Below are 25,663 nucleotides of genomic sequence, written 5' to 3'. Positions count from 1 at the left end.
CTACTACAAATTCTCCATTTCCATGAGAGGACCTGGCTAGAGTGCCCACTGGCTTCCCCACTGCATTCCGCTAATGAAAATACTTTGAACAAATCTCACGCTATAACCCGCTACTCAAAAACCTACAAAGCAGTCCACACTTCTCACTCGTGGTAAAATTTTAACAGTTACTGAAAAAAACTAAATGTCTGCGTTACCAAAGTTCAATTACAACAGCAGAACTACTTAAAGAACTAACAATTGTGAACTCGAATTTCGCACTCTGCTAAGAAAGCAACTACCTTCGTTAATACTACCAAACCACAAGTAATACCAATAACAAAAACCCTTAAAACAATTTCTTATCTAAATCCAAAAATGCAAGCAACCATCGGAACACTCAACAAAATTAAACACAGAAAACAAAAGTTTTTACTGAAATATTTCACTGCAAACAATAAGAAATGTCAGCTGAAATCTACTGTCTATATTCAATAAATGACTTCACCTCTAACACAGTGGGTGAAAATTTCCAAAAGTTTATCAAACAGTTACTTCACCAGAAACAGCATGAGCTACTAACTTAATAACAATGCACAAATAATTGTGTCAGGACTTAACTTAAGAACCACTACAGCTGCAAATGCTTGCTGTGAAATGTAAACACACTCCTAATTTTGGGATGAATGATTGAAAACCACTAAATTTCATATTAGAATACAGTGCACAAACAACTTTGTCAGTAATTAGCTTTAGAGCTGCTACAGCTACAACCACACACCACAAAATGCGAACAACTGCCATAGCATAATACTGCTCTGACCAGCCTGTGTCCTTGGCATGCTGCATGTTTTGAACTACAGTTCAGCTCAATGACAGTGTTTGTGGAAGAGACTGTCAGTCTAGTGCAGCAGAAATTTGATTCACCTGAAGAGCCAATCCATTTCTATTGATTGATGGTAATGGTAACGTCCTGATGGTTCTGTGCCCACTGCAGTTGCAATTGATGATGTTGTTGGGTCAACATGTGAACACTTAGGGATGGTCTGCTGTGGAAGTCTTGTGTTCAACAATGTTCAATGAACAGTGTGCTCCAAAACACTTGTGCGTGCACCTGCATTGTGCTCTTTTGGCAGAGATGCCACAGATCACCCTCTATCCAACTTTACAGTGCACTAGTGGTGGTTTCACTGTCCTTCTAACTCCTTCCGTAGATGCTCATGATAATAGCATGTGAACATTCAACCAGATTTGCCAGTTTTGAGATAATCTTTCATAGGTTCTGAGTAATAATAATCTGCGCTTTGTCAAATTTGTTTATCTCATTGGATTTCTCCATATGAGCACATATCTTTGCTATGGTGATCCCTTGTGCATGTCTGCTCTATTTCCATGCTTTTGATACCATGTCACATGCCTGCAATGCCACCAGGTACCATACAATGTCATGTTGGGCAGGGGTCATAATGTTTTGGTTGATGAGTGTGTATTGGTGATAAGCTTTGTATGAATTCATAGATGAAAATGCGGTCAATTTTTATACATTTTTCGCATCCTTCTGGACCAAATGATAACAGCTGTGAAGAAAATTTAGCACAAAATTTCTTTTGTAAATTTTTATTATAAATTTTTGGTATTCTGTCAAGTTTCACATCCTCAAGGATCTCACCTTAATCTATAGAACAAACAAAAAAGCAATATCAACATTAGATCTTACACAGCCACTGAAGAGCTTTCAAACAAAGGTGAAGCCTAAAATCAAATGCAAATATGCTTTGGCAATGCCACAGGATGGAGTATGGGCATGTGAGTGATTTCATACAGGACAGAATGATGATTCTCCATGAAATGGGTCAGACATCGTGATACTTTGGTTTATGAAGGGCATGATGCTATAACAGTGATGCATGTGTTGTACCAATGGATAGGAGGAAGTCCTAACCAATGAGTAGCAGGCCTTGTGACCAAAGCAAGTGATGATCATGTTGTTGGCATGGACATAATGGATTACATCAACAGTGTTGGTTCAATACGGAAGTGCTTCAATGCATATGGGCCCTCTGCATTGACAGTTTAAAACTGACTGCCATAAGATGAGGAAGTGGCATACGTATCATTGTCATCTTCCACTGCACAGCCACCATGAATGCCTAAGACTATAATTGGTATGTGAATGCTATCACTATCATTTCAGGACATGTATGCACATTTCAAAGCGTGATTAACAGTGAATTTGTTACTCACCCCTTAGTTTCACAATGCCTCCTCCTTGATGCTCAGAATTTTCTTCTTAAAGACCTTTTATGTACCAGTATATACAGGGTGTTTCAAAAATGACCGGTATATTTGAAACAGCAATAAAAACTAAAAGAGCAGCGATAGAAATACACCGTTTGTTGCAATATGCTTGGGACAACAGTACATTTTCAGGCGGACAAACTTTCGAAATTACAGTAGTTACAGTTTTCAACAACAAATGATGCTGCAAGTGAAGTGAAAGATATAGAAGACAACGCAGTCTGTGGGTGCGCCATTCTGTACGTCGTCTTTCTGCTGTAAGCGTGTGCTGTTCACAACGTGCAAGTGTGCTGTGGACAACATGATTTATTCCTTAGAACAGAGGATTTTTCTGGTGTTGGAATTCCACCGCCTAGAACACAGTGTTGTTGCAACAAGACGAAGTTTTCAACGGAGGTTTAATGTAACCAAAGGACCGAAAAGCGATACAATAAAGGATCTGCTTGAAAAATTTCAACGGACTGGGAACGTGATGGATGAACGTGCTGGAAAGGTAGGGCAACCGCGTACAGCAACCACAGAGGGCAACGCGCAGCTAGTGCAGCAGGTGATCCAACAGCGGCCTCAGGTTTCCGTTCGATGTGTTGCAGCTGCGGTCCAAATGATGCCAACATTCAGGTATCGTCTCATGCGCCAGAGTTTACACCTCTATCCATACAAAATTCAAACGCGGCAACCCCTCAGCGCCGCAACCATTGCTGCACGAGAGACATTCGCTAATGATATAGTGCACAGGATTGATGACGGCGATATGCATATGGGCAGCATTTGGTTTACTGATGAAGCTTATTTTTACCTGGACGGCTTCGTCAATAAACAGAACTGGTGCATATGGGGAACCGAAAAGCCCCATGTTGCAGTCCCATCGTCCCTGCATCCTCAAAAAGTACTGGTCTGGGCCGCCATTTCTTCCAAAGGAATCATTGGCCCATTTTTCAGATCCGAAACGATTACTGCATCATGCTATCTGGACATTCTTCATGAATTTGTGGCGGTACAAAGTGCCTTAGACGACACTGCGAACACCTCGTGGTTTATGCAAGATAGTGCCCGGCCACATCGCACGGCCGACATCTTTAATTTCCTGAATGAATATTTCGATGATCGTGTGATTACTTTGGGCTATCTGAAACATACAGGAGGCGGCGTGGATTGGCCTCCCTATTCGCCAGACATGAACCCCTGTGACTTCTTTCTGCGGGAACACTTGAAAGACCAGGTGTACCGCCAGAATCCAGAAACAATTGAACAGCTGAAGCAGTACATCTCATCTGCATGTGAAGGCATTCCGCCAGACACGTTGTCAAAGGTTTCGGGTAATTTCATTCAGAGACTACGCCATATTATTGCTAATGCATGGTGGATATGTGGAAAATATCGTACTATAGAGTTTCCCAGACCGCAGCGCCATCTGTTGTTGACCATTGTAACTACTGTAATTTCGAGTTTGTCTGCCTGAAAATGTACTGTTGTCCCAAGCATATTGCAACAAACGGTGTATTTCTATCGCTGCTCATTTAGTTTGTATTGCCGTTTAAAATCTACCGGTCATTTTTTGAAACACCCTGTATAAAACTGTAGGCATCACACTCCATCTGAAATTTTAATCTGCATTTTATTCAAGACTCTGTCCTTTGACTCATTCAGATGTGCCACAAAGGAATTACCCAAATGGGATGGAAATCAGCAGATGTGATCTACATGTACTCATAGAGACAAGCGAATTACTACAATTTCAGGAAAATTGAATAATTTATTCAAGAGAGAGAGCTTCTCAACTTGAGCAGGCAATAACACATTGGTTCACCTCTGGGCCTTACACAATGCAGCTTGATAAAGTTCTTAGATGTCCCCCTGAGCAGTACTACGAAAGCATATTAGATAGTCAAAATCCCAAGCTGGTTGGCGGGACCCTCCCCTACTCCTTCAAGCATTGTCAAATGGGCAGAGATCTGGCAACCTTGCTGGCCAAGGTAGGGTTTGACCAGAATGAAGAAAAGCAGTAGAAACTCTCACCTTGTGGGGACAGGCATTATCTTGCTGAAATGTAAGCCCAGGACGGCTAGCCTTGAAGGGCAACAAAACAGGGGCTACAATATCTTCAACATACTGCTGTGGGGTAGCAATGCTGTGGATGACAATGAAAGGGGGACCTGCTATGAAATGAAATGGTGCTCATGACCATCACTCTTGATTGCACGAATGTATGGTCGTCCACAATCAGATTGGTAAACCTCCAGTGTCGGGGGCGTCTCCATACGTGTCGATTGAGTGAGGTGGTGCAGTGGTTAGGACACTGGACTCGCATTCAGGAGGATGACGGTTCAATCCAGGGTCTGGCCATTTTGATTTAGGTTTTCTGTGATTTCCCTAAATCACTTTAGGCAAATGCCGGTATGGTTCCTTTGAAAGGCCCGGTCGACTTCCTTCCCTAATCCCATGGGACCGATGACCTCGCTGTTTGGTCCCCCCCCCCCACCCCCCCCACCCCCACACACATGCACACACCAAATCAACCAACCATACATGTTGTCAGCCTGGAATATCATCTTCAGTGACAAGTCCTGCTTCAAATTGAGCCCTGATGGCCAGCAAAGGCCCTGTTTTTTGCCCCTTTATGGGAAGTCATGCCGGGCTTACGTTTTATCAAGATAGTGCCTGCCCACACAGAGCAAAAGAGTCTACTGCTTCTCTCATGCTTGCCAAATCCTACCTTGGCCAGCAAGTCTACTAGATCTCTCACCAACGGAAAACTTTTAGAGCAGGGCTCTCCAACCAGCTTGGCATTTTGATGACTTAATGTGACAATCGTACAGAATTCGGCACAATATCCCTCAGGAGGACATCCAATGACTCTACCAATCATTGCCAAGCTGAATAACTGCTTGCATAAGGGTCAGAGGTGGACCACATGTGAAGCTTTATTGCTTGAATGAATTTTGCTGAAATTGTAATTATTTGTTTGTCTTACATGTACATCACATCTACAAATTTCTGTCCCATTTGGATAACTCCTTCATAGTGCGTTGCTTTTTTTTCTTTTCTTAGAATGTACATTTATTTTAGTTTTAATTATCAGATTGAAAAAAATTATATACTCATTCTACAATGCAACACATTTTTTCCACTACAAGTGAATGCACTGGCATGTAAACTTTAATAATATACAAAACAAACAAACACTTTATCTTATCTACATCGGCAAGACTACTCTACAATTCACACTTAAGTGCCTCGCAGAGTGTTCATTAAACTGCCTTCCGCCGAATTCTAGACCATTCCACTCGTGAACAGCTCATGGAGAGAATGATCACTTGAATCTCTCAGTACAAACTCTGATTTCTCTTATATTATTATTATGATAATTTCTTTTCATGTAGGGTGACAGTATTAATATATTTTCACATTCAGAGGTGAAAATTAGCAAAAAGATCTCACCTCAATGAAAAACTCCTTTGTTTTAATGAGTGCCACCCCAGCTCACTTATCATGTCTTTGACACTCTCTCTCCTATCTTGCGGTATTACAAAACAGAGGATGGATGAGCATAGTGTGGGATGTCTCCTATAGCCCTACTAATCTTCCAAGTGTTCTGCCAATAAAATGCAGTCTTTGGTTTGCCTTCCCCAGAACATTGTCTATGTAACCATTGCAATTTAAGTTGTTCATAACTGTAACACTTAGGTAACATCTGCTGCTCATTGTGAAGTTAAAAAAGAAATCTCAAATTACCACAGTGAGAACACAAATGCACAACCAAAAGGATCACCCCCAAATTTACGGTTAACATGAATGTCATTTACTTTCACACTGCAAGCCCCAAATTAATATCTCAAACAAAATACACACAAATAAGATAAAACTCCTTCACCATTCGTACATCATATACTTCTCATACACCCATGCTCCAGCACTTTGGTAGATCCTCACACAAAATATATCCACATATAAATAAAAACAAAACCCTTCCTAAAACAAATCATGTAATAAAAAACCCAAAAACTCATTATATCCATCCTTTTTACATTCCCCTAATCCTAGGTCTTAAATGTATGGTAATCTGTGCATAGCTTGGATGGGTGCAAGTGCAGTCTGTTCTGCTTGCTGTGTTGCCCTCCTCTTCCTACCTCCTCTCCACTTTCTTGGGACAGGTGCCAGTAATGGCAGTAAAGAGTCCAGAGTACACTGAAAGGGCTAGATACACCCAATATGAATGACTGTCGTACCAGGTAGTTGTAGCTCTATATTCACTGATGAGGTCATTTCAGTTACTTGATATGGACCCTGATAATGTGTGAAGAATTTGTTTATCTTTACCTTCAGGGTGTAAGGGTTAGTTAACATTACCCACTATTCTAATCAGTACTCGGATAGCTTTGCATTCCATTGTCCCATCCGTTCCTGAGATTTTAAGGGCTTTGTACTGACTTATTGTACTTGCTTCCATATGTCCAATGAATTTCTTGTGAAATTTAGCACTGATTCATCATCATTCCATATTTTAGATCTGATTCTTTCAATTGATTATAGCTTTTTTCTGGCCATATATTACCTCATATGATGACAGAGTGATACTTTAATCAACTTTCGAATTACATGATAAGACAACAATAGTAACAGCATTTTCCAGTCCTCGTGATATCTCTTTACATAATGACTCTACATCTTCCCTATTGTCTGATGCACATGCTGTGTTCATCCATTCACCCACTGGTATTACATGCTTGTCCTTAACTTACAAATATGCAATAGATAACACAGCTGCTTTATTAATTCCAAGGTAAAATTGGTACCCTGTTCCACAATTACCATTTCCAGAATATCAAACTTCAACAATCAAATATTTACCATGGCCTGAATCACTGGGAAGGCTGGCTGTTTCGGGATCGCTCCCATTCCCACATAATGTGAAAAATGATCTATTATGGTCAGTATATAGTGATTCCATGCCAGTGTTTTCGCAAAATGACCTAAGATGTCCACGACAATCACTTTGGATGTGTTAGTGTCCTAACTACAAGAACACATAGATACACTGATGAGTCAAAAAATTATGATTAGCTGCTCAATAGCTTGTTTGTCCATCCCTGTAATGAAATAAATTCTGATTCTGTGTATCAGTGATCTGACAGTTCGTTGGTAGGTTTGTGGAGGTATGTGGCATTAGATGTGTATGCACAGGTCAAGTAATTCGCATAAATAATGGACCACTGATTTGTGTAGGCGGTGACAGCAGTTCAGGGGCGGACTGCTAGATGTGTTACAGATAGGTTTGAACAACATGTAAGTGTTAAAGAGATGCTTTGGGAACTCAAATGAGAACCCCTGGAGGAAAGGCGATGTTCTTTTTGAGGAACACTGTTGAGAAAATTTAGAGAACCGACATCTGAAGCTGACTGCTGACCTGTTCTACTGATGCCAACATACATTGCACATAAGGACCACGAAAATAAGATATGAGAAATTAGGGCTCATATGAAGACAGATAGACAGTCATTTTTTCCTCATTCTATTTGCAAATGGAAAAGGAAAGGAAATGATAGTAGTGGTACAGGGTACCATCTGCCACACTCTGTAAGGTGGCTTGTGGTGTATCTATGTAGATGCAGATGTAGATGTAAGTGAATTTGGTCACCAAGATATCAACACGAGTTTGCTATAATGTTCCTCAAACCACTGTAGCATGGTTCTGGCTCTAAGACAAGGGCAGTTATGCTACTGAAAGATGACATTGCCACCAGGGGGACATAAGCATGAAGGGATCCAGGTGATTTGCAGCTGTCAGCTTGTCATTTACGACTACCACAGGTCCCATGTAACTGCAGGAGAATGTCTGCCATAGCATAAACTGCTCTCAACAGCCTGGGTCCGAGGCATGCTGTATGATTTGAACCACAGTTCAGCCCAATAATGGCATTTCTGGAGATGACCATTGACCTAGTGTAGCAAAAATGAGATTCAACCAAACAGCTGAACCATTTACATTGATTGACATTTGAATGCTGGTGGCCTCATGCCCACCACAGTTGTAATTGACCACATTTCTGGGTCAACATGTGAACATGTAAGGAAGTCCTACTGTGGAGCTCTGTGTTCAAGGTTCAATGAACAATCTGCTCCAAAACACTTGTGCATGCACCAGTATTTTTCTATTTTGGCAGAGATGCCTGAGTCACCATCTGTTCTGTTTTATAGACAAGCCTCTGTTGTGAAGAGTTGTGGACATCCAACCATTTAGTGCCTAGTTGTACTTTCACTGTCCTTATACCTCTTTCCATAGATATGACTGTAGCACATGAACATTCAACCAGCTTCACCATTTTCATATAATAATGATAATCTGCGTAATGAAACTTCCTGGCAGATTAAAATTGTGTGCCCGACCAAGACTCTAACTCGAGACATTTGCCTTTCGCGGGCAAGTGCTCCACCATCTGAGCTACCGAAGCACGACTCATGCCTGGTACTCACAGCTTTACTTCTGCCAGTATCTTGTCTCCTACCTTCAAAACTTTACAGAAGCTCTCTTGTGAACCTGCAAGGTTGTAAATAAAAACCACTGTGTACAATAGTAGGTAACATACTGTTTAAGTCAAATCATATACTCATCAAGCTTGTGACAACAAAGGTTATTATATGGCTTTAAGATATACATTGCCAGATTCTAACTGGAGCTGTTGTTTGCAGAGCAGTACAAGCAGCCATAGGATATGTCATATGGTTAGAGCAGTGCCCTCTACATTACTAACATCAGCTCAAAGTTACCAGTACCAGTACAGATTTTTTAAAAAATTGAAATTAAAATTAGAGAACTAAAAACCATGTAAACTTGCACTTGCCAGTTCAACAAGTGAAAACAAAATTTAATACTATGGTGGTGTTGTACAATGTGGTTTTAATTTACAGCTTTTAAATACTGATTCTTGTATATTTATTGTATTTTCTAACATTGAAGACAGCTTTTCAGTAGCTGAAATGTAGATGTGCAATAAAAATACAGATTGGATTTGCAGTTGATTCTTGAATACCTTTTCGGTTTTTGCAATATACTACAGTTGCTGTGCGCAACTGTTCCACTGGAATCACACGACTCACGTCTTAGATTTGAGTCAAGGGGAACACTACAGAGAGTAAAAATTAGCCTTGAAATCAGCCCTCCCATGTATATATTTTTAGTAATTTCTCACAGTTGTTCTGATAGGTGTGAGAGTGGTCACATTTCTCATGCAATGAAAATGTCTTTCAGACAATGTATTTGTTTAGAGGTATACACTTTGTTTGTTATGTTGCAACTAAACATACAAGGTATTGTGCATAAAATGGTGTGTATAATCACTTCATTATACTTACAGAAATATTGGTAAGTTTCAGCCTATGCCTAGTTAAAAATGATCATGAGATAGGCAAGGAAAAAACAGGAGGTAGGGGGAGGGGGGGGGGGGAGAAAGAGAGCTAGGATGGGCAAAGGTCATTGGTATAAAAGGGATAGGACAGGGGTGATGAAGATAGATGGGGTGGGGGAGCATTTAGTTTTTGCAAAAAGTAATTTGTCCACTTGTTATGGTTTAGACTTCTGCCACAAAGATACACACACATTTTGAATTCGGGTGTATACTTCTTAGACTTACTGAAAATACTGTTCTTGCTTTTATCGTTCCAGTTCAGTGAATAAACCTACTTGTCCTTTTTCATGTCTTCAGTACCTGATATTTTTGTTCCTATAGGCTCTGCAGAGTTCATAGGTATAAATGAATACACATCAGCACTGGGGAGGTCCAATGAATCTGCAGGGGATGCTGGAGCCAGCATGGACCTCAACCCACAGTGGCCAACTGCTGCAGCCATATGGCTTCAGGTTTGAATGCATTATATGAACTATGTCCTCCTACTACTATACCTCTTCTGCTGCTAAAATTATAAGAAACACTAGTGCAGTTACAGTATACAGAATGTGAGAAAAGAAAACTAAGGATCTCTTAGATGCCAATACAATAATTTTGTCTTTAGGAAATGTAAAGGCACCAGAGCAGCCGTTCTGACATTGCACTTTGAGGCAACAATAGAGAAAAACCGTGACACTATCATAGGATTTGTTGACCTAGATAAAGCTTTTGACAAATTAAAGTGATGAAAGATGTTTGGAATTTGCGGAAAACAGTTATAAGCTGCAGGGAAAATGTATAATATATATACAAGGACTAAGGGCTAACAATAAGAATGGAAGATCAAGTCAGAAGTGCTCAAATTAAAAAGGTTATAAGACAAGGATATAGATTTTCTCCTCTACTATTCAACCCATACAGAAAAGAAGCAATTGTGTAAATAAGAAAGAGACACAGCAAAGGGATTAAGATTCAGGGTGAAGGGATATCAATGACAAGATTTACTGGTCATGTTGCCATCGTCAATAACAGTAAAGAATGTTTACATGACCTGTTGAATGGAATGAAGAGTCTACTGACTACAAAATGTGGAATGAAGGTAAACTGAACAAAGACAAAAGTACCGAGTAGTAGTGGAAATGAGATTAGTGATAAATTTCACATCAGAAATGGGACCATGAAAGAAATATGTTACCTTGGACACAAAACAAGGCATGATGATGTAAGCAGGGCACAAGAAGCAGACTTGTGCAGCAAAAGAAAGCATTCCTCACTACAAGACAGCTATGGATGTGATAGATAAACATTCATTTGGAAGAGAAATTTCGGAGAATGTCCATCTTTAGTACAGCATTGCAAGGAAGTGAATCATGTACTGTGGGAGAACTGAAAAAAACAACAGAATAAAAGCATCTGAGATATATGTTACAAAAAGATTTTGATGATTGAACTGATAAAATATGAGGAAATCCTCTTCAAAACCAAAGATAAAAGGAATGATTGGAAAACACTAACTAGAAGAATGGACAAGATTATATGACATCACAGAATAATGTCCATAATACTAGAAGGAGCTGTGGAGGGCAAAACTTGTATGGGAGGGAAGAGATAGGAAATTGTGACAGACCATGTCTAACCTGTCAGATTATTGATTAAAAAACTTTACTGTACACTGTGATAATTGGATCTGTTAGTTTAGTGCAATGCCTGCTCTTCATTTTAGTTGTCAAGATGACAAACATAACAAGAATCTTTTTTTCCATACTTTCTCTTCTATCATTTTCTTCTTTCCTTTTTTTTCTCTGCCTGCCATCAAACTCACATTGTTAAAGTGAAGCTTTTGTGAGTAGTATATTTTTAGGATGGATTAATCATCTTTTTTTCCTTTTGTCAGTGATCAGCTACTCACTCCTTCAAGATCTATTATTTTAGGCTTTTCTTGATTTTTGTGTTCATCACAAAATTTTAAAGGACATTTGGTTGGTTTATTTGGTGGAGAGGATCAAGCAGCAAGCTCATCGGCCCCATTGGATTAGGGAAGGATGGGAAAAGAAGTCAGTCGTGTCCTTTCAAAGAAACCATCCCGGCATTTGCCTGAAGTGATTTAGGGAAATAAAAGAAAACCTAAGTTAGGATGACTGGACACAGATTTGAACTGCCATCCTCCTGAATGTGAGTCCAGAGTGCTAACCTCTGTGCCATCTTGCTTAGTTTAAAGGATGGTAATGTACATAGATGTGGATTTTTATGAATCTTTCAGAGCAAGAATAGAAGAGACTGGATGCCATTTCACTGACCTTATTTTATTGAATTTTGAATAATGTTCATATCAGTCTTTTAGCATGCGTTTTCCAAATCTTAAAAATCATTATTATTACTCAATATAAAAGTCCAACACTGTAAAGAAATTCTCAGATAAGGATTAATTTTGGCATATGTGTATATAATCAAAACAAATAATATATCCCTATTATGTGACAATACATATCATTTCTGGTATGAAATCAGAATTCTGTGAGGCCAAAAGAAGTCACAATAAGCTCTACTGCTTTCCTTGACCTCAGATCAGAGGTGCTACATTCCAAGGATATTTATGGGCCATATGCTAATATATACTAAACAGTATAAACATTAGAGAGCAATTTTTTGGTTACCAAGAATGCTAATCTTTATTATATTCAATGCATTTAGGTTGCTGCTGACAGAAAATGAGTGTCATGCATTCTACTCTGATCCTAATCTGTGATTTAAGTAGGGCTGATGAGTGATCACGGATTGGGATGCAGCACTTTTTCTGCTAGACAGCATACACAGTCAAATGGCAATGTGAAACAATCAACTTTTGCTCTTTGATGTAGTGGTAAGATCATGTGTCCAGTATTGAGGCCATGTAAAATTACACAATAATATGTAATTGACATAATGTATAGCTAATAAGAGCAGTGTAGCAGGCAATTTGGCAGTAGCACTCTAACCTTCTTCCTCCACCCCCCCCCCCCCCCCCCCTCCTCTTTGTTTTGATGTTGATCTTGTGGCTTTGGTTATGATAAAGCTAATGGTGACTCCACTAATCATTGTGTTTATGCCAACTTACATTACCATTGGTCAAAAACATTAATCATTTATTATATAATTTGTGCACAAAATTAAATGTGTGATGTTTCTGAGACAAAATTCTTGTTGTGCTGAATGTTTATTGTTTTGACTGAACTTAAATTTATTAGTTATATTATGAACAATTTCTTAATGACCAAATGATTTATTAATTGTGAAAAAGTTCTTTTTAACATACACTTCAAGTCTGTGCAGTCAAAAAGTGTTGTTGGCTTGATCCAAAATGCTTACGGTATCCCCTGCGGAACTTGATGGCAGACTTCAAGCACCTTGTGCAAGAGCACTTTTCTCACTTGCTGGGAGATGAGAAAGTGGGAATAATGAAACACCTCCAAAGAAATTTAGCTAGGACTGCAATGTGAAATTTCCACATTGCTCCCCAAAAATGGCAAAACTGATTACTAACTTACACAGGAACTTTAAAAATAGAGTTCAGTATTTCTGCTTTTGCTTTTCTACCCTCAGTTTCAGTTCCTATCTCACCTATGAGTGTCTGGAAACTAACTTTGGTACCACTGACAGCCTTTACAAATGACCAGTATATTTCTCTGGGTTTTGTGAAAGATATTTTGATAATATCCTGCTACCATAGTCTTTGAAGGCTTGATGGATTGCCCTCTTCTCAGCCAAATGCCTTTCATTCAGCGTAAATACCTGCAGTCCTACATTTTGTTTTACATCTATTATTCAGTAGTAGTCTCTGATACCATGGAGGGTCCTTGTCATCAACAACTGTGGTAATAGGTATGTTGTGTACATAGTTCCGCGTAGTCAGCGCATACACAACCTTCCCACTAGAGCGCGCCCTGCTAAGCACAACAGCGCAGGCGCAGTGCTCGTCCATCTCCGCTCTACGAGATGGCGCTGCCATAAAGACGGACCAAATTCTGCTTCCGCCAATCTGCATATTAAAATGTAACGCAGCCAATGAGATCGCTGCTAACGTAGAACCTTTTCTCCTCACAGATCACACTCGCGCAGTGATACCTGAATGCGCGAGGTATTATAACGAGTGTACAGACCTCCGATTACTCAGTCTGCATTTGTCTGCACCAGTCTACATTAGTCTGTACCAGTCTATAGTCAAGTTTCAGTCTGCACCTAAGAAGATTATCATATTTCTGTACATAGCCATGAAGATAAATGTATAGACACTTTGTCAAGTATCAGAGATATGTGAGAATAAGATTAAAATACCAAGACCAAAGGAACTTCAGATTGTCACTTGTAAATAGCATCCAGAATCAAGTTATGTAATGTTTATGCTTGTTATTATTTTAATAAATCTGTGTGAAAATTAATAAAGTTCTTTTTAAAGTTGGTCACCATCAGTCTGCTACTCTAAGCGTGCAAGTGGCATTTCTATTGTCTGACCTAACGGCAGAAGATAAACACGCGACGATAAGACCACGAGACATATTGCTGACACTCGCCTACTTTGTTAGAGCGACAAGTCGAATAATCTGATGGTGTGCGTACCGAAGGTCTTACAGTACGCACACCACAAGGTACATATCTAACGACTGCATGGCCAACTATTCTTTTAGACTTGAGTCAGTGTTGTTCTACATGCTTAATGTTTCTATGGCAACAAAATTTATCAAGGGGCACATTATCAATATGTAAAATTTCCAACTGTTGCAAATGGTCTTCCTCAGGGTGTTTCTTAATGAAATATGACACAGTTTTCTCTTTTTCTAGTTTGCCCAACACATAAATCCATCTATTCATGTTAGTTTCCTTTTGTACTTTGATAATCATCGTAGCTACTGCTGTATCAGGTCACTGATACTAGTTTCATTGTGGGCATCGGCAACAAGGACAGGTCAGTTAGTTACCATTAGATGCAATATATTTCCATTATGAGTGATCTTCTGAAATATCTGTTCTGGTAGACCAGCAGACTGTATGGGAGACAAATGGTTTAAAGCAGATTCTTTATTCAGTGTTTGATATAACTAAGTTTTTCTTGTGATCTATGGCTGAGTCTGGTCTGGCTTGGCACCAGATGTCAACATCAACTCACTCTCTGTTCATGAGCTGTTTGGTAAACACCACTCTCACAGTTGACACTGCTGATGATGTGACACTTTATAAATAGTGGCAGTGGCATCGCCCACCACTCAGAGGGTTGTAAAGTGTCATGTGAGAGCTGTGAAGTTCACTGGGAAGCACAGCTAAGCAGAGATCTCAACATCTCTTGGCAGCCAGCTCTTATTCCAGTCAGATGCACCCTTCTGATCCTCTTGGATTCCATGCACACACATAAAAAAAGTTTTGCATCACCTCGGTTCCAAGCATTAAGCATTCTGGAACCTGTACAGAAAACTGGAACATAAATCAACATAAACATCATTTCCACCCTTTTTATTGCTCATGAAAACCACACATTGATGTTGTACCACCATACAGCGAGGCCTTCAGAGGTGGTTCAGATTGCTGCACACACTGGACCTCTAATACCCAGTAGCACGTCCTCTTGCATTGACACATGCCTGTATTAGTCGTGGCATACTGTCCACAAGTTCATCAAGGCACTGTTGGTTCAGATTGTCCCACTCCTCAATGATGATTCAGTGTAGATCCCTCAGAGTGGTTCGTGGGTCACGACATCCATAAACAGCCCTTTTCAATCTAACTTAGGCATGTTCAAGAGGGTTCATGTCTGGAGAACATGCTGGCCACTCTAGTCAAGTGAAGTCATTATCTTGAAGGAAGTCATTCACAAAATGTGCATAATTGGGGTGCGAATTGCCATCCATGAAGACGAATGCTCCATCAATATGTTGCTGATATGGTTGCACTATTGGTTAGACGATGGCTTTCGTGTATCATACAGCTGTTACAGTGCCTTCCATGACCACCAGTGGCATACGCTGGCCCCACATAATGCCACCACAAAACAGCAGGGAACCTCCACCTTGCTACACTCACTGGACAGTGTGTCTAAGGTGTTCAGCCTGATCAGTTGCCTCCAAACATGTCTCCGATGATTGTCTGGTGACACTCATCGGTGAAGATAACGTGATGCCAATCCTGAGCAGTCCATTTGGCATGTTGTTGGTCCCATCTGTACCATGCTGCATGGTGTCGTGGTTGCAAAGATGGACCTCACCATGGATGTTGAGAGTGAAGTTGTGCATAATGCAGCCTACTGCGTACAGTTTGGGTTGTAACACGACGTCCTGTTGTTGCATGAAAAGCATTATTCAACATGGTGACATTGCTGTCAGGGTTCCTCCAAGCCATAAACCATAGGTAGCAGTCATCTGCTGCAGTATTAGGCTTTGGCCAGCCTGAGTGAGGCATGTCATCAACAGTTCCTGTCTCTCTGTATTGCCTCCATATCTGAACAACATTGCTTTGTTTCACTCTGAGGCCTGGACACTTCCCTTGTTGAGAGCCCTTCCTGGCACAAAGTAACAATGCGGAAGCAATTGAACTGTGGTATTGACCATCTAGGCATGGTTAAACTACAGACAACACAAGCCTGTTGGAATGACGGGAACTGATGCGCTGTCGGACTCCCTCCGTGTAATAGGCGCTGCTCATGCATGGCTGTTTACATCTTTGGGCGGGTTTAGTGACAACTCAACAGTCAATGGGACTGTGTCTGTGATAAAATATCCATAGTCAATGTCTATCTTTAGGGGTTCTAGGAACTGGGCTGATGCAAAACTTTTTTTGATGTGTGTACATTCAGTCTGTCAGTGGCCTCCCCAGGCTCTGATGTATCCCTTATTTATACAATAAAGATGGCACACCAGTCAGTTTTCAACTTTCAACCTGGCATTGGTTATTCAGTCACCCACTCCACTGGATGCACACTAAATCCTGACCACCTTCACAGGTCAGCTTGGCCATATTTGGTCTAGTTAGTTTTCAGAAAAGGCATTAGTAATGTTTCACAGGATGTCTTGTCACACTCACCACATGCAAAACTGTAATCTTCCCAACTGAGTATTGGATAATTAAACTCTCCTCTGGTGGTGACAGTATGATTAGGAAACTTGTATATTAGCAAAATGAGATTTTCCTCTAAAGTTTTTGGTTACTTTTGGAGGTGAGTCTGGAGATCTATAGACTGATGTAATTATCAGTTTATGCCACCCTAATACTAAGTCTTGTCCAAATTCTCATGCTCTGTCAAGGTTTAATCTATCTCCACTGAGCTCTGTAATTAGGAATATCCAACCTAATGGCCTTTTCATCCCTCCCACAGTGGTATTCTGAATCCCATCAAACCTAAGCAATAGCTTTGTCCATTCCTGCTCGACCCGTACTCCCAACCCATTGCCTCATGGCTTGTATCTGCAATAGATCTAGCTGCAATACCTCTCCCATACATGCTCTACCATAACCTAATCCAGTCCAGTCACACTCATCTGTCCCATCAAAGGCAGGGCTACCTGTGAAAACAGTCATGTTATGTCCAAACTAAGCTGCAACCACTGGGGTCTTTCTATGTAGGCATGGCAAGTAACAAGCAGGCTGTCCATATGAATGGCCACAGCTGGACCACCCAGTTGTTGAACATGCTGCCAACACATTGCCTTCACTTCCATAACTGCTTCCCAGCCTGTATCATCTGGATCCTTAATACAAGCACAAGCTTTCTTGAATTGTGCAGGTGGGATACTGCAAATGTTTCATATATCTTATTGCGAGGAAAACCACCGATATTCTTGATGTCACCTTCTATAAAGACAAGGCCTGGTTCCATCTTTCTAGTCATGTTAACACACAAAACACAGAATTAAAGTCAACAAAGGATCCTTGTGCTGTGACTGCAATGCCATTTCATCATTGGAAAATTGTAGCATTTGTAGCAACATCCAGACGACATAATGTTGGACCTTTATTTTTTGAAGAAACCATAAACAGTTAACTTTACTGTTTAAAGATCCACAGTTTCATTGGCCAGTTAAAGGAAGACAAAATCAACTACTCATTGTTTCAGCAAGATGTTACTACAAGCTCTGTCCCTCTGCCCAACCTGACTCACTCTCTCTCTCTCTCTCTCTCTCTCTCTCTCTCTCTCTCTCTCTCTTTCTCTCTTTTATTGGGTGATGGGGGCGGGGGGCATTTGTAAGATGGTACTAAAGTTAGTGTCAGACACTCATAGAGAGATAGGAAGTGAAACTGAGGGTAGAAAAGCAAAAGCAGAAATATTTAACTCGATTTTTAAATATTTCTTTACAATGGATAATGCAAGAATATTACTCAGTTATAATTCTTGCTTCACTAAAGACAGCTGAAATGGTGATATGAATATTAATGTCAGTGGTGTTGGGAAACAGCTCAAATTGCTAAAACTGATCAAAGTTCGAAGGTCCAACAGCAGCCCTATCAGAGTCTTTACCAAATTTGGGATTGAATTAACCCATCTTTCAACTATAATGTTTCTTAGTTCTCTTTAACAAATCATCGTACCAGTAGCTGGAAGAAAGACTACTCCCATCCACAGGAAGGACACCATAAGTTATGCAGAAAACTAAAACCAATATCCTTGACGTACATTTGTTAGAGACTCTTGGACCATATTCTGAGCTCAGACATAAAGAGATAACTGAAACAGAATTACTTTCTCCAGGCCAATAAGAAAAGATTCTGAAAATACTGATTATGTGAAACCCAACTCTCACTTTTCTCTTATTGCACCCTAAAAGTTATGGATCAAATAGACAGCCTTAAGCCCACCATCCCTCTTGGGTGAACACTTGCATGCAAGCATAAGGTGTGTGTGTGGGGGCGGGGGGGGGGGGGGGGGGGGGGGGGGGTGAAGCCAGGAAAGAATTCAAGTATTCTAGACAACTATACACTAATATTTCTCATGAATCATGTTTGTAAGCTGCTCAAGAGGATGGTGAACCAACAACTCTATAAGTGATATCTATTTCAATATCAATGCAGATGATAGCCATAGAGTTACCACACTTTTCTTGAAAGGTTTCTTTTAATTTTCCTACAGGTAACAGCTATCTTTCTCCTAGTTCCGCATATTGTCATTGTTGCCATTGTGCATTAAATACTTTCTCTCTACTTTACACATATTGTTGTTGTGGTCTTTAGTCCAAAGACTGGTTTGATGCAGCTCTCCATGCTTCTACATCTTGTGCAAACCTCTTCCTCTCTGAATAACTGCTGCAACCTACATCTTTCTGAATATCTTTACTGTATTCATCTCTTCATCTCCATCCACAATTTTTACCACTCACACTTCCCTCCAATACTAAACTGGTGATCCCTTGATGTCTCAGAATGTCTCTCATCAAGTGATCCTACTTTTGGTCAAGTTTTGCTACAAATTCTTTATCTTTCCAATTCTATCAGTACCTCCTCCTTAGATAAGTGATCAACCCATCTGATCTTCAGCATTCCTCTGTAACACCATATTTTGAATGCGTCTATTCTCTTTTCATCTAATCTGTTTATCATCCATGTTTCACTTCCATAAATGGCTATGCTCCACACAAATATTTTCAGAAAAGACTTCCTAACACTCAACTCTATATTCAATGTTAACAGATTTCTCTTCTTCAGAAATGTTTTTCTTGCAATTACCAGTCTACATTTTATATCCTCTCTACTTCAGTCACCATGAGTTATTTTGCTGCCACATAGCAAAACTCATCTACTAGTTTAAGTGTCTCATTTCCTAATCTTATTCCCTTAGCATCACCTGATTTATATTGATTACATTCTATTATCGTTGTTTTCCTTTCATTGGTGTAACGACCGTACTGGACACTACGCACTGTAAAAATTCACTGAAAATTATGAAAATATTTATATAGTTGGCGTTGGTGCTGTTTGCTGATTTTTTATTAAAAAAGTTAGTTTACATTGCATAATTAGCTTGAGCCCCCAAGTGCTATGGCACGAAAAGATATATATTTGTTACACTCAACACTCAGCTTAATTGAGCTGCCCCAGAGATGTGACTGGTCTCAATGTTTGGCTATGTTTTTTTTTTCATGGTGTGCCAGCTCACACCTGTCATAAACTCAATTTCAAGCGGAAATAAAATGTAAAAAAACACAATGCACGCAAGTATTGAGGTGAAATTTAAAATATTGAGTCACTCACATTGATATATAACTTGAACAAGTATTTTATTTTTTCATTTCCCATGAATAGTCTTTAATGTATTGACTAAACACTTAAAATTCAGTCTGAGGGGCTTTTATGTAAGTGCGGCTATTAATGTGTTGTGATCATGGCACTCGACAGTCTGTTCACAGTTAACAAAATACACTGTTCTCTGCTGTCAACTATATTGTGCTCAACTTGATTGTTTTTGAATGTCACTACATACATACTAGTCTCCAATCTTGGCTACCAACCTAATACTCTCCCTGATGGGCAATCCCCTATTCTGATCTCTCATTCAAAAATGGTACATATTCTGCTAAATCGGCTATGATTGGTCGCTGCAGATCAACTAGCCGCATCCATAGACACTTTGTTCATATTAATCAGCCAAAGCATTGCCGAGATATTAGCTTTTGAACTTTCATAAATTTACAATTTTTAAGTTAACAATAACTTTTAAACTATAATATATTTTTGTTGTTCATCTAGCTAATTTAGCTTCACACATTTTTCTGTCCACAAGTGCCAACTTGCACCTCTGTGTCACTCTTAGCTCTGTTTTTATCAATTTTTCTCTGGCATATAAATTCCTCCAAGCATGCAAACATAGCCATATACTCCCCTGCCAAGCTTCCACTCAGATTTTTTCAAGGCTGCGTAATAGCTAGCTGCTCACCATGGCTCTACAGCAACCACCAGCCACATGCTCTGCGGTGGAAAACTGCCACTCTAATTCCCCCCCCCAGCTTGTACGCTCACGGTGTTCATCTTATATCCTCCTTTCAAGACACTATCCATTCCTTCAGCTCCTCTTCCAAATCCTTTGCGGTCTCTGATATAATTACCATGTCATCAGCAAACCTAAAAATGTTTATTTTTTCTTCCTACTCCAAATTTTTCTTTGGTTTCCTTTACTGCTTGTTCAATGTACATATTGAATAACACTGGGGATAGGCCTACAACCTTTTTTTCACTCCCTTCTCCTACAATTGCTGTCTGGTTTCTGTACAAGTTGTAAATAGCATTTTGCTTCCTGTATTTTATCCGTGCTACCTTCAGAATTTCAAAGAGAGTATTTCAGTCAACATTGTCATAAGCTTTCTCTAAGTTCACATATGCTATAAATGAAGGTTTGCTTTTATTTAACCTACCTTCTTTGTAGGTTCAGTATTGGCTTGCATGTTCCTTCATTTCTCTGGAATCCACACTGATTTTCTCCAAGGTCTGCTTCTACCCGTTTTTCCATTCTTCGGTAAGGAATTTGTATTAGTTTTTTGCAGCCATGGCTTATTAAATTGATTGTTCAGTAATTCTCACACCTGTCAGCACCAGCTTTCTTTGGAATTGGAATTATTACATTCTTCTTGAAGTCTGAGGTTATTTTATCCATCTCATACATCTTGCACACCAGATGGAAGAGTTTTGTAATGGCTGGCTCTCCCAAGATTATCAGTAGTTCTGACATAATGTTGTCTTCTCCTGGGGCCATGTTTCAACTTACATCTTTCAGAGGTTTGTTAAATTCTTCTCAGAGAATTATATCTCCCATCTCATCTTCATGTGCTCCACTTCTCTTTCTATAATATTGCTTTCAAGTTCATCTTTCCTGTATAGACACTGCATATACTCTTTTCAGCTTTCAGGTTTCCCTTCTTTGCTTGGGCTGGTTTACCATCTGAGTTTTCAATATTCATAAAGCTGCTTCTTTTTTTTCCCCCAAAGGCCTCTTTAATTTTCCTGTGGGTGGTATCTATCTTTCCCCTAGTGAAATATGCTTTTAAATCCTTACATTTGCCCTCTAGCCATTCCTGCTTAGCAATTTTGCACTTCCTGCCAATCTCATTTCTGATCATGTGTACTCGCTTTGGCCTGCTAGATTTGTTTAATTTTTAAATTTCCTCCTTTCATCAGTTAAATTCAATGTCTTGTGTTATCCAAGGATTTCTGTTAGGGCTCGTCTTTTTACCTATTTGATCCTCTGCTGCCTTCACTATTTCATCTCTTAAATCTACCCAATCACCAATCACCTTCTACTGTACTATTTGGCTCAGGGGCCCTGACTTATAAAAAATATTGGGGGGCTGAGGGGGGGGGGGAGGGGGGGGTTTAGATCTTTGCACCGTGAGGTGGCAAGAGCTGCATATCGGATGAGTCTGTGTGCAGAGTGGCATTCAGCTTAGAGAACATGTGTGTCCACAGTGATTTCCATAACACTCTGTGTTTGGTGTATGGAGATTTTACGATGGATCCGCAAACAGAACAGTGATTGTGATTCAAGTTCTGTGTGAATCTCGGGAAAAGTGCTACAGAGCCCCTTGCAATGATTCAACAAATGTTTGGGGGACAGTGAATGAGCCGTACGAGTGTGTTTGAGTAGCATGCCATGCAGACGTAGAAGATGATGCTCACACTGGAAGGCCCATTAGCCGCACAACGCCAGACATTGTTGCCAAACTTCAACAATTGGTTCATATGGATCGACGTCAAACCATTCAAAACCTTGCAGATGAAGTAGGTATTGATTATGGGACATGTCAACGAATGTTGACTGATGAATTGGGCATGCATCGTGTCACTGAAAAATTTGGCCAAGGATCTTGACTGCCGATCAGAAGACACAGCATGTTGAAGTGTGCACGGACCTTCTTGTCACGAGTTATGACTGGTCACGAGCACTGGATTTACGGTTTGACCCAAAGACAAAGCAACAATCATCCCAGTGGAAGAGTGTGAGCTCCCCAAGACCCAAAGAAGCAAGACAGGTGAAGAGCAGAGTGAAGAGCAAAATGAAGAGCAAAATGAAGAGCATGATCACTATTTTCTTTGATATCAAGGGAATTGTGCGCAAAGAATTCGTCCCACCCAACCAAAACAGTACAACTGTGACGTTTTGTGATGGCTCCTTGAAAACATACAGTATTGACGGCCCGAACTTTAGCGTCAAGGGAACTGGCTGATGCATCACGAAAACGTGCCCCTCACAGGTCCTTGCTCACCAGGACCTTTTCGGCAAAGAGCAACATGGTGGTTGTGCCCTATCAACTGTACTTGCCAGATTTGGCACCGTGTGACTTCATGCTATTCCCAAAATTGAAACTCAAGTTGAAAGGCCATTGGTTCGACACTTTAGAGAGGATTCAACAAGCATCGCTGGTGGTGATAAACACCCTCAAAGAACAGGATTTCCAGAAAACGTTTGACCAACGGCAGAAGTGCTGGGGCCAGTGTGTATATGTGGAAGGGAAATACTTTGAGGGTGATGGCGACCATTAGTCCAAAGGTAAGGTTTTCAACAGATGGCACACCAGACCCGAAAATTTTGGATAGCTTCTCGTAGAAAGCCAAGGAGACTACTTCAATAGGAGAAAGGATCATTACTTGGTGAATACAATTTTCTATTTTAAAAAAAATCTGTCCTGGAACTTTTCTGACAAAGGGAATACAATCAGAAACTAAAGAGTTAATACTCTTCAATGAACTAAAGATTTTTGAGATTTGGCAGAAAGGCTGTCTGATGCTGGAATATGCACTGCATTGTCTGAATAAGCTTTTTGTCCCCTTTTTTCAGTTACTGTTTGGACAAATTAACTGAATTTAGTAGCTAATGATTTACATTTCATACAATTTGTCTCACTGCTACAGGCATCTGGACCATCAATATCAACTGCCTTGTTGAGTGTATTTGTTTCATGCCTAGTAAAGCTCCAAATTCTCCTTGTCTTGTTCTTCAAATTTTTTAATTTTTTTTCTAGTACATGGTATTTAACTTTTTGGTGACATGCTATAAAGTTTGCACTGCTGCTTTTAATGTATTTTTCAGTCCTTTGCATTAAATACAGCTCTCTCTTTCTAGTAAAATATATTTTGATGTGAGATGTGAGCCCATCTTTTTCTCAGCGCTACTGTAATTATCCATGAACTGTTTAAAAGAAAACTGAATCCATAATGTTGTAAGAATGTTTTTTAGGAAAGGATTAAATCTCTCATTTACTATGTGTCTTTGTAAACGTGCTCCCATTTTCCATCTCATAAATTTTGTTTCAATACTGTAACTGAATTGGCATTCACAAGTCTGTGAAAGGTTACTTTTCCTGCCTTTATTGCTAACATTCAGTCATCATGGTCAGATAAACTTTTTACTATCGGAGTCACATTAAATACAGTTGAATTTAGAAATAAATTATCAATTGCTATTGCACTAAGTCCTATTCTTGTTCAGAATGTTGCTGTGGTGGCCAATTTAGAGACAGACATGGGTACCTCTAGCTGCCCTCAATTAGAACTATCGGTGATGAAATCTGTATTGGAATTTCCACTTACAATCACTGCCAAGTTATTCCTACTAAGAACTGTTAATACTCCCTACAGTGGCTTAATGAAGTTTAAAACTTTTCCTGCTGGGTATCTGTCAAAAGTGTTATCTTATGTGTGTCTATGTCTGTTACTGAAGTAAAGAACTCTGGGTACACATTTGTGGTTATTGCAATTCCTGAAACTATTTCACTAACAACAAAAATGCAGCAGAGTGTGGATCCTTGTTGGCTTTTTATTGCATGGTTTGCACAGGTGGTGCCCTGGGGCTTTCGTGAGATCGTCAACACTCTGGCCAAAGAATATCCACGATATCCTATCTTTGTAACTGAGAATGGCTATGCTGACCTTGGTGGCCTCAATGACACTGATCGTATACATTACATTGTTGTGAGTACTGTCTTTTTTTCCAAAGAGTAAGTATGGTGGTACTTTTATACATTCATTCTGTAAAAAGTAAATATTGCAAACACAAAATTTCAAGTATGTGGTGCTGAATGGAGCTGCAGAGTTGTGGCTAACTGAAATCAGTATGTGTTTGACATCTGATTTGTGGTTTGAAAGAGTAGGTCAAAGGTGCACGTAGAAGAATCAATTCGTCATATGGCTGAAGTGGCAAAGAATTACTGACAAAATGGAAATACTTCTGGTTCACTACCGAAGGCCAGCTCACCATCTTCACCAGTGAGAAAAGTCTGAGTAAAACACACTCCACTGTCAAATGGAAGTTTGATTCTGATGTTGGACATGTGCCTAAATACCTCTCATAGTATAGAAAACACTTCTTAAAAACTGTATAATAAATGTTACTTTTTCTAATTCAGTCAGTATAAAAAGTAGAAGAAATGGACAAAATGTAAATGTGATTAAACTATGACAACTCATGAGGATCTGTAGAAATCTAAAAATAAATGTGAACATTATCAGGAAAAGATAGATTGCTATTCACTGTAAAAATGACACTTGAGTTACAGACATTCACAACAGAAGGACACTTTAATCAGAAAAGGAAACATACACAAATTCATTCACACAGGCAAGACCACTTCACACTCACATGACCTCTCATTGTACTTGTCTGCAACACAACGTGTCATCTTTACAGTGAATTGCAATCTATCTTCTCCTTATATGCAATATTCCAACCTGGAATTTCCATTGTTTGAGAAATAAATGTGATATATCTTTGAAAGCTGGCTGTTCCTTTCATAATGGCCAAATAATCGTTCAGCATTTCAGTGTCATTTTTGTAACATGACAATCAAATGCATCATCCATAAGTTGGAGGCATTGAAGTACAGTGTTATTTTTCAGAGCTATATGTCAGAAATGCTGAAAGCTATTTATGTGGACAAAGTGCCTGTCATTGGCTACACATACTGGAGCCTCATGGACGGCTACGAGTGGGATAATGGCTACAGGTAAGAAAAAACATTTATCACACTTCTGCTACTAACTGGGCTCAGTAAATGTCCTCCATTCAA

At 39.7% G+C, this 25,663-nt stretch overlaps 1 protein-coding gene across 1 annotated transcript in view; it reads left to right on the top strand.

Annotated features, from left to right (window-relative positions):
- The window catches only part of LOC126282376 (myrosinase 1-like), a 94,826-nt gene extending 84,688 nt beyond the window's left edge, over positions 1-10,138 (top strand). Inside the window, exon 8 of the mRNA XM_049982035.1 lies at positions 10,002-10,138. Within this exon, the coding sequence (XP_049837992.1) occupies positions 10,002-10,138 (137 nt within the window). The remainder of the gene's footprint in view (positions 1-10,001) is intronic.
- The last annotated feature ends 15,525 nt before the right edge of the window (positions 10,139-25,663 follow it).

Source organism: Schistocerca gregaria, chromosome 7 (genome assembly GCF_023897955.1).
Source record: "Schistocerca gregaria isolate iqSchGreg1 chromosome 7, iqSchGreg1.2, whole genome shotgun sequence".
NCBI lineage: Eukaryota > Metazoa > Arthropoda > Insecta > Orthoptera > Acrididae > Schistocerca > Schistocerca gregaria.
The sequence above is the reverse complement of the archived record's forward strand: the minus strand, read 5'-3'. Positions and strand labels throughout refer to the sequence as shown.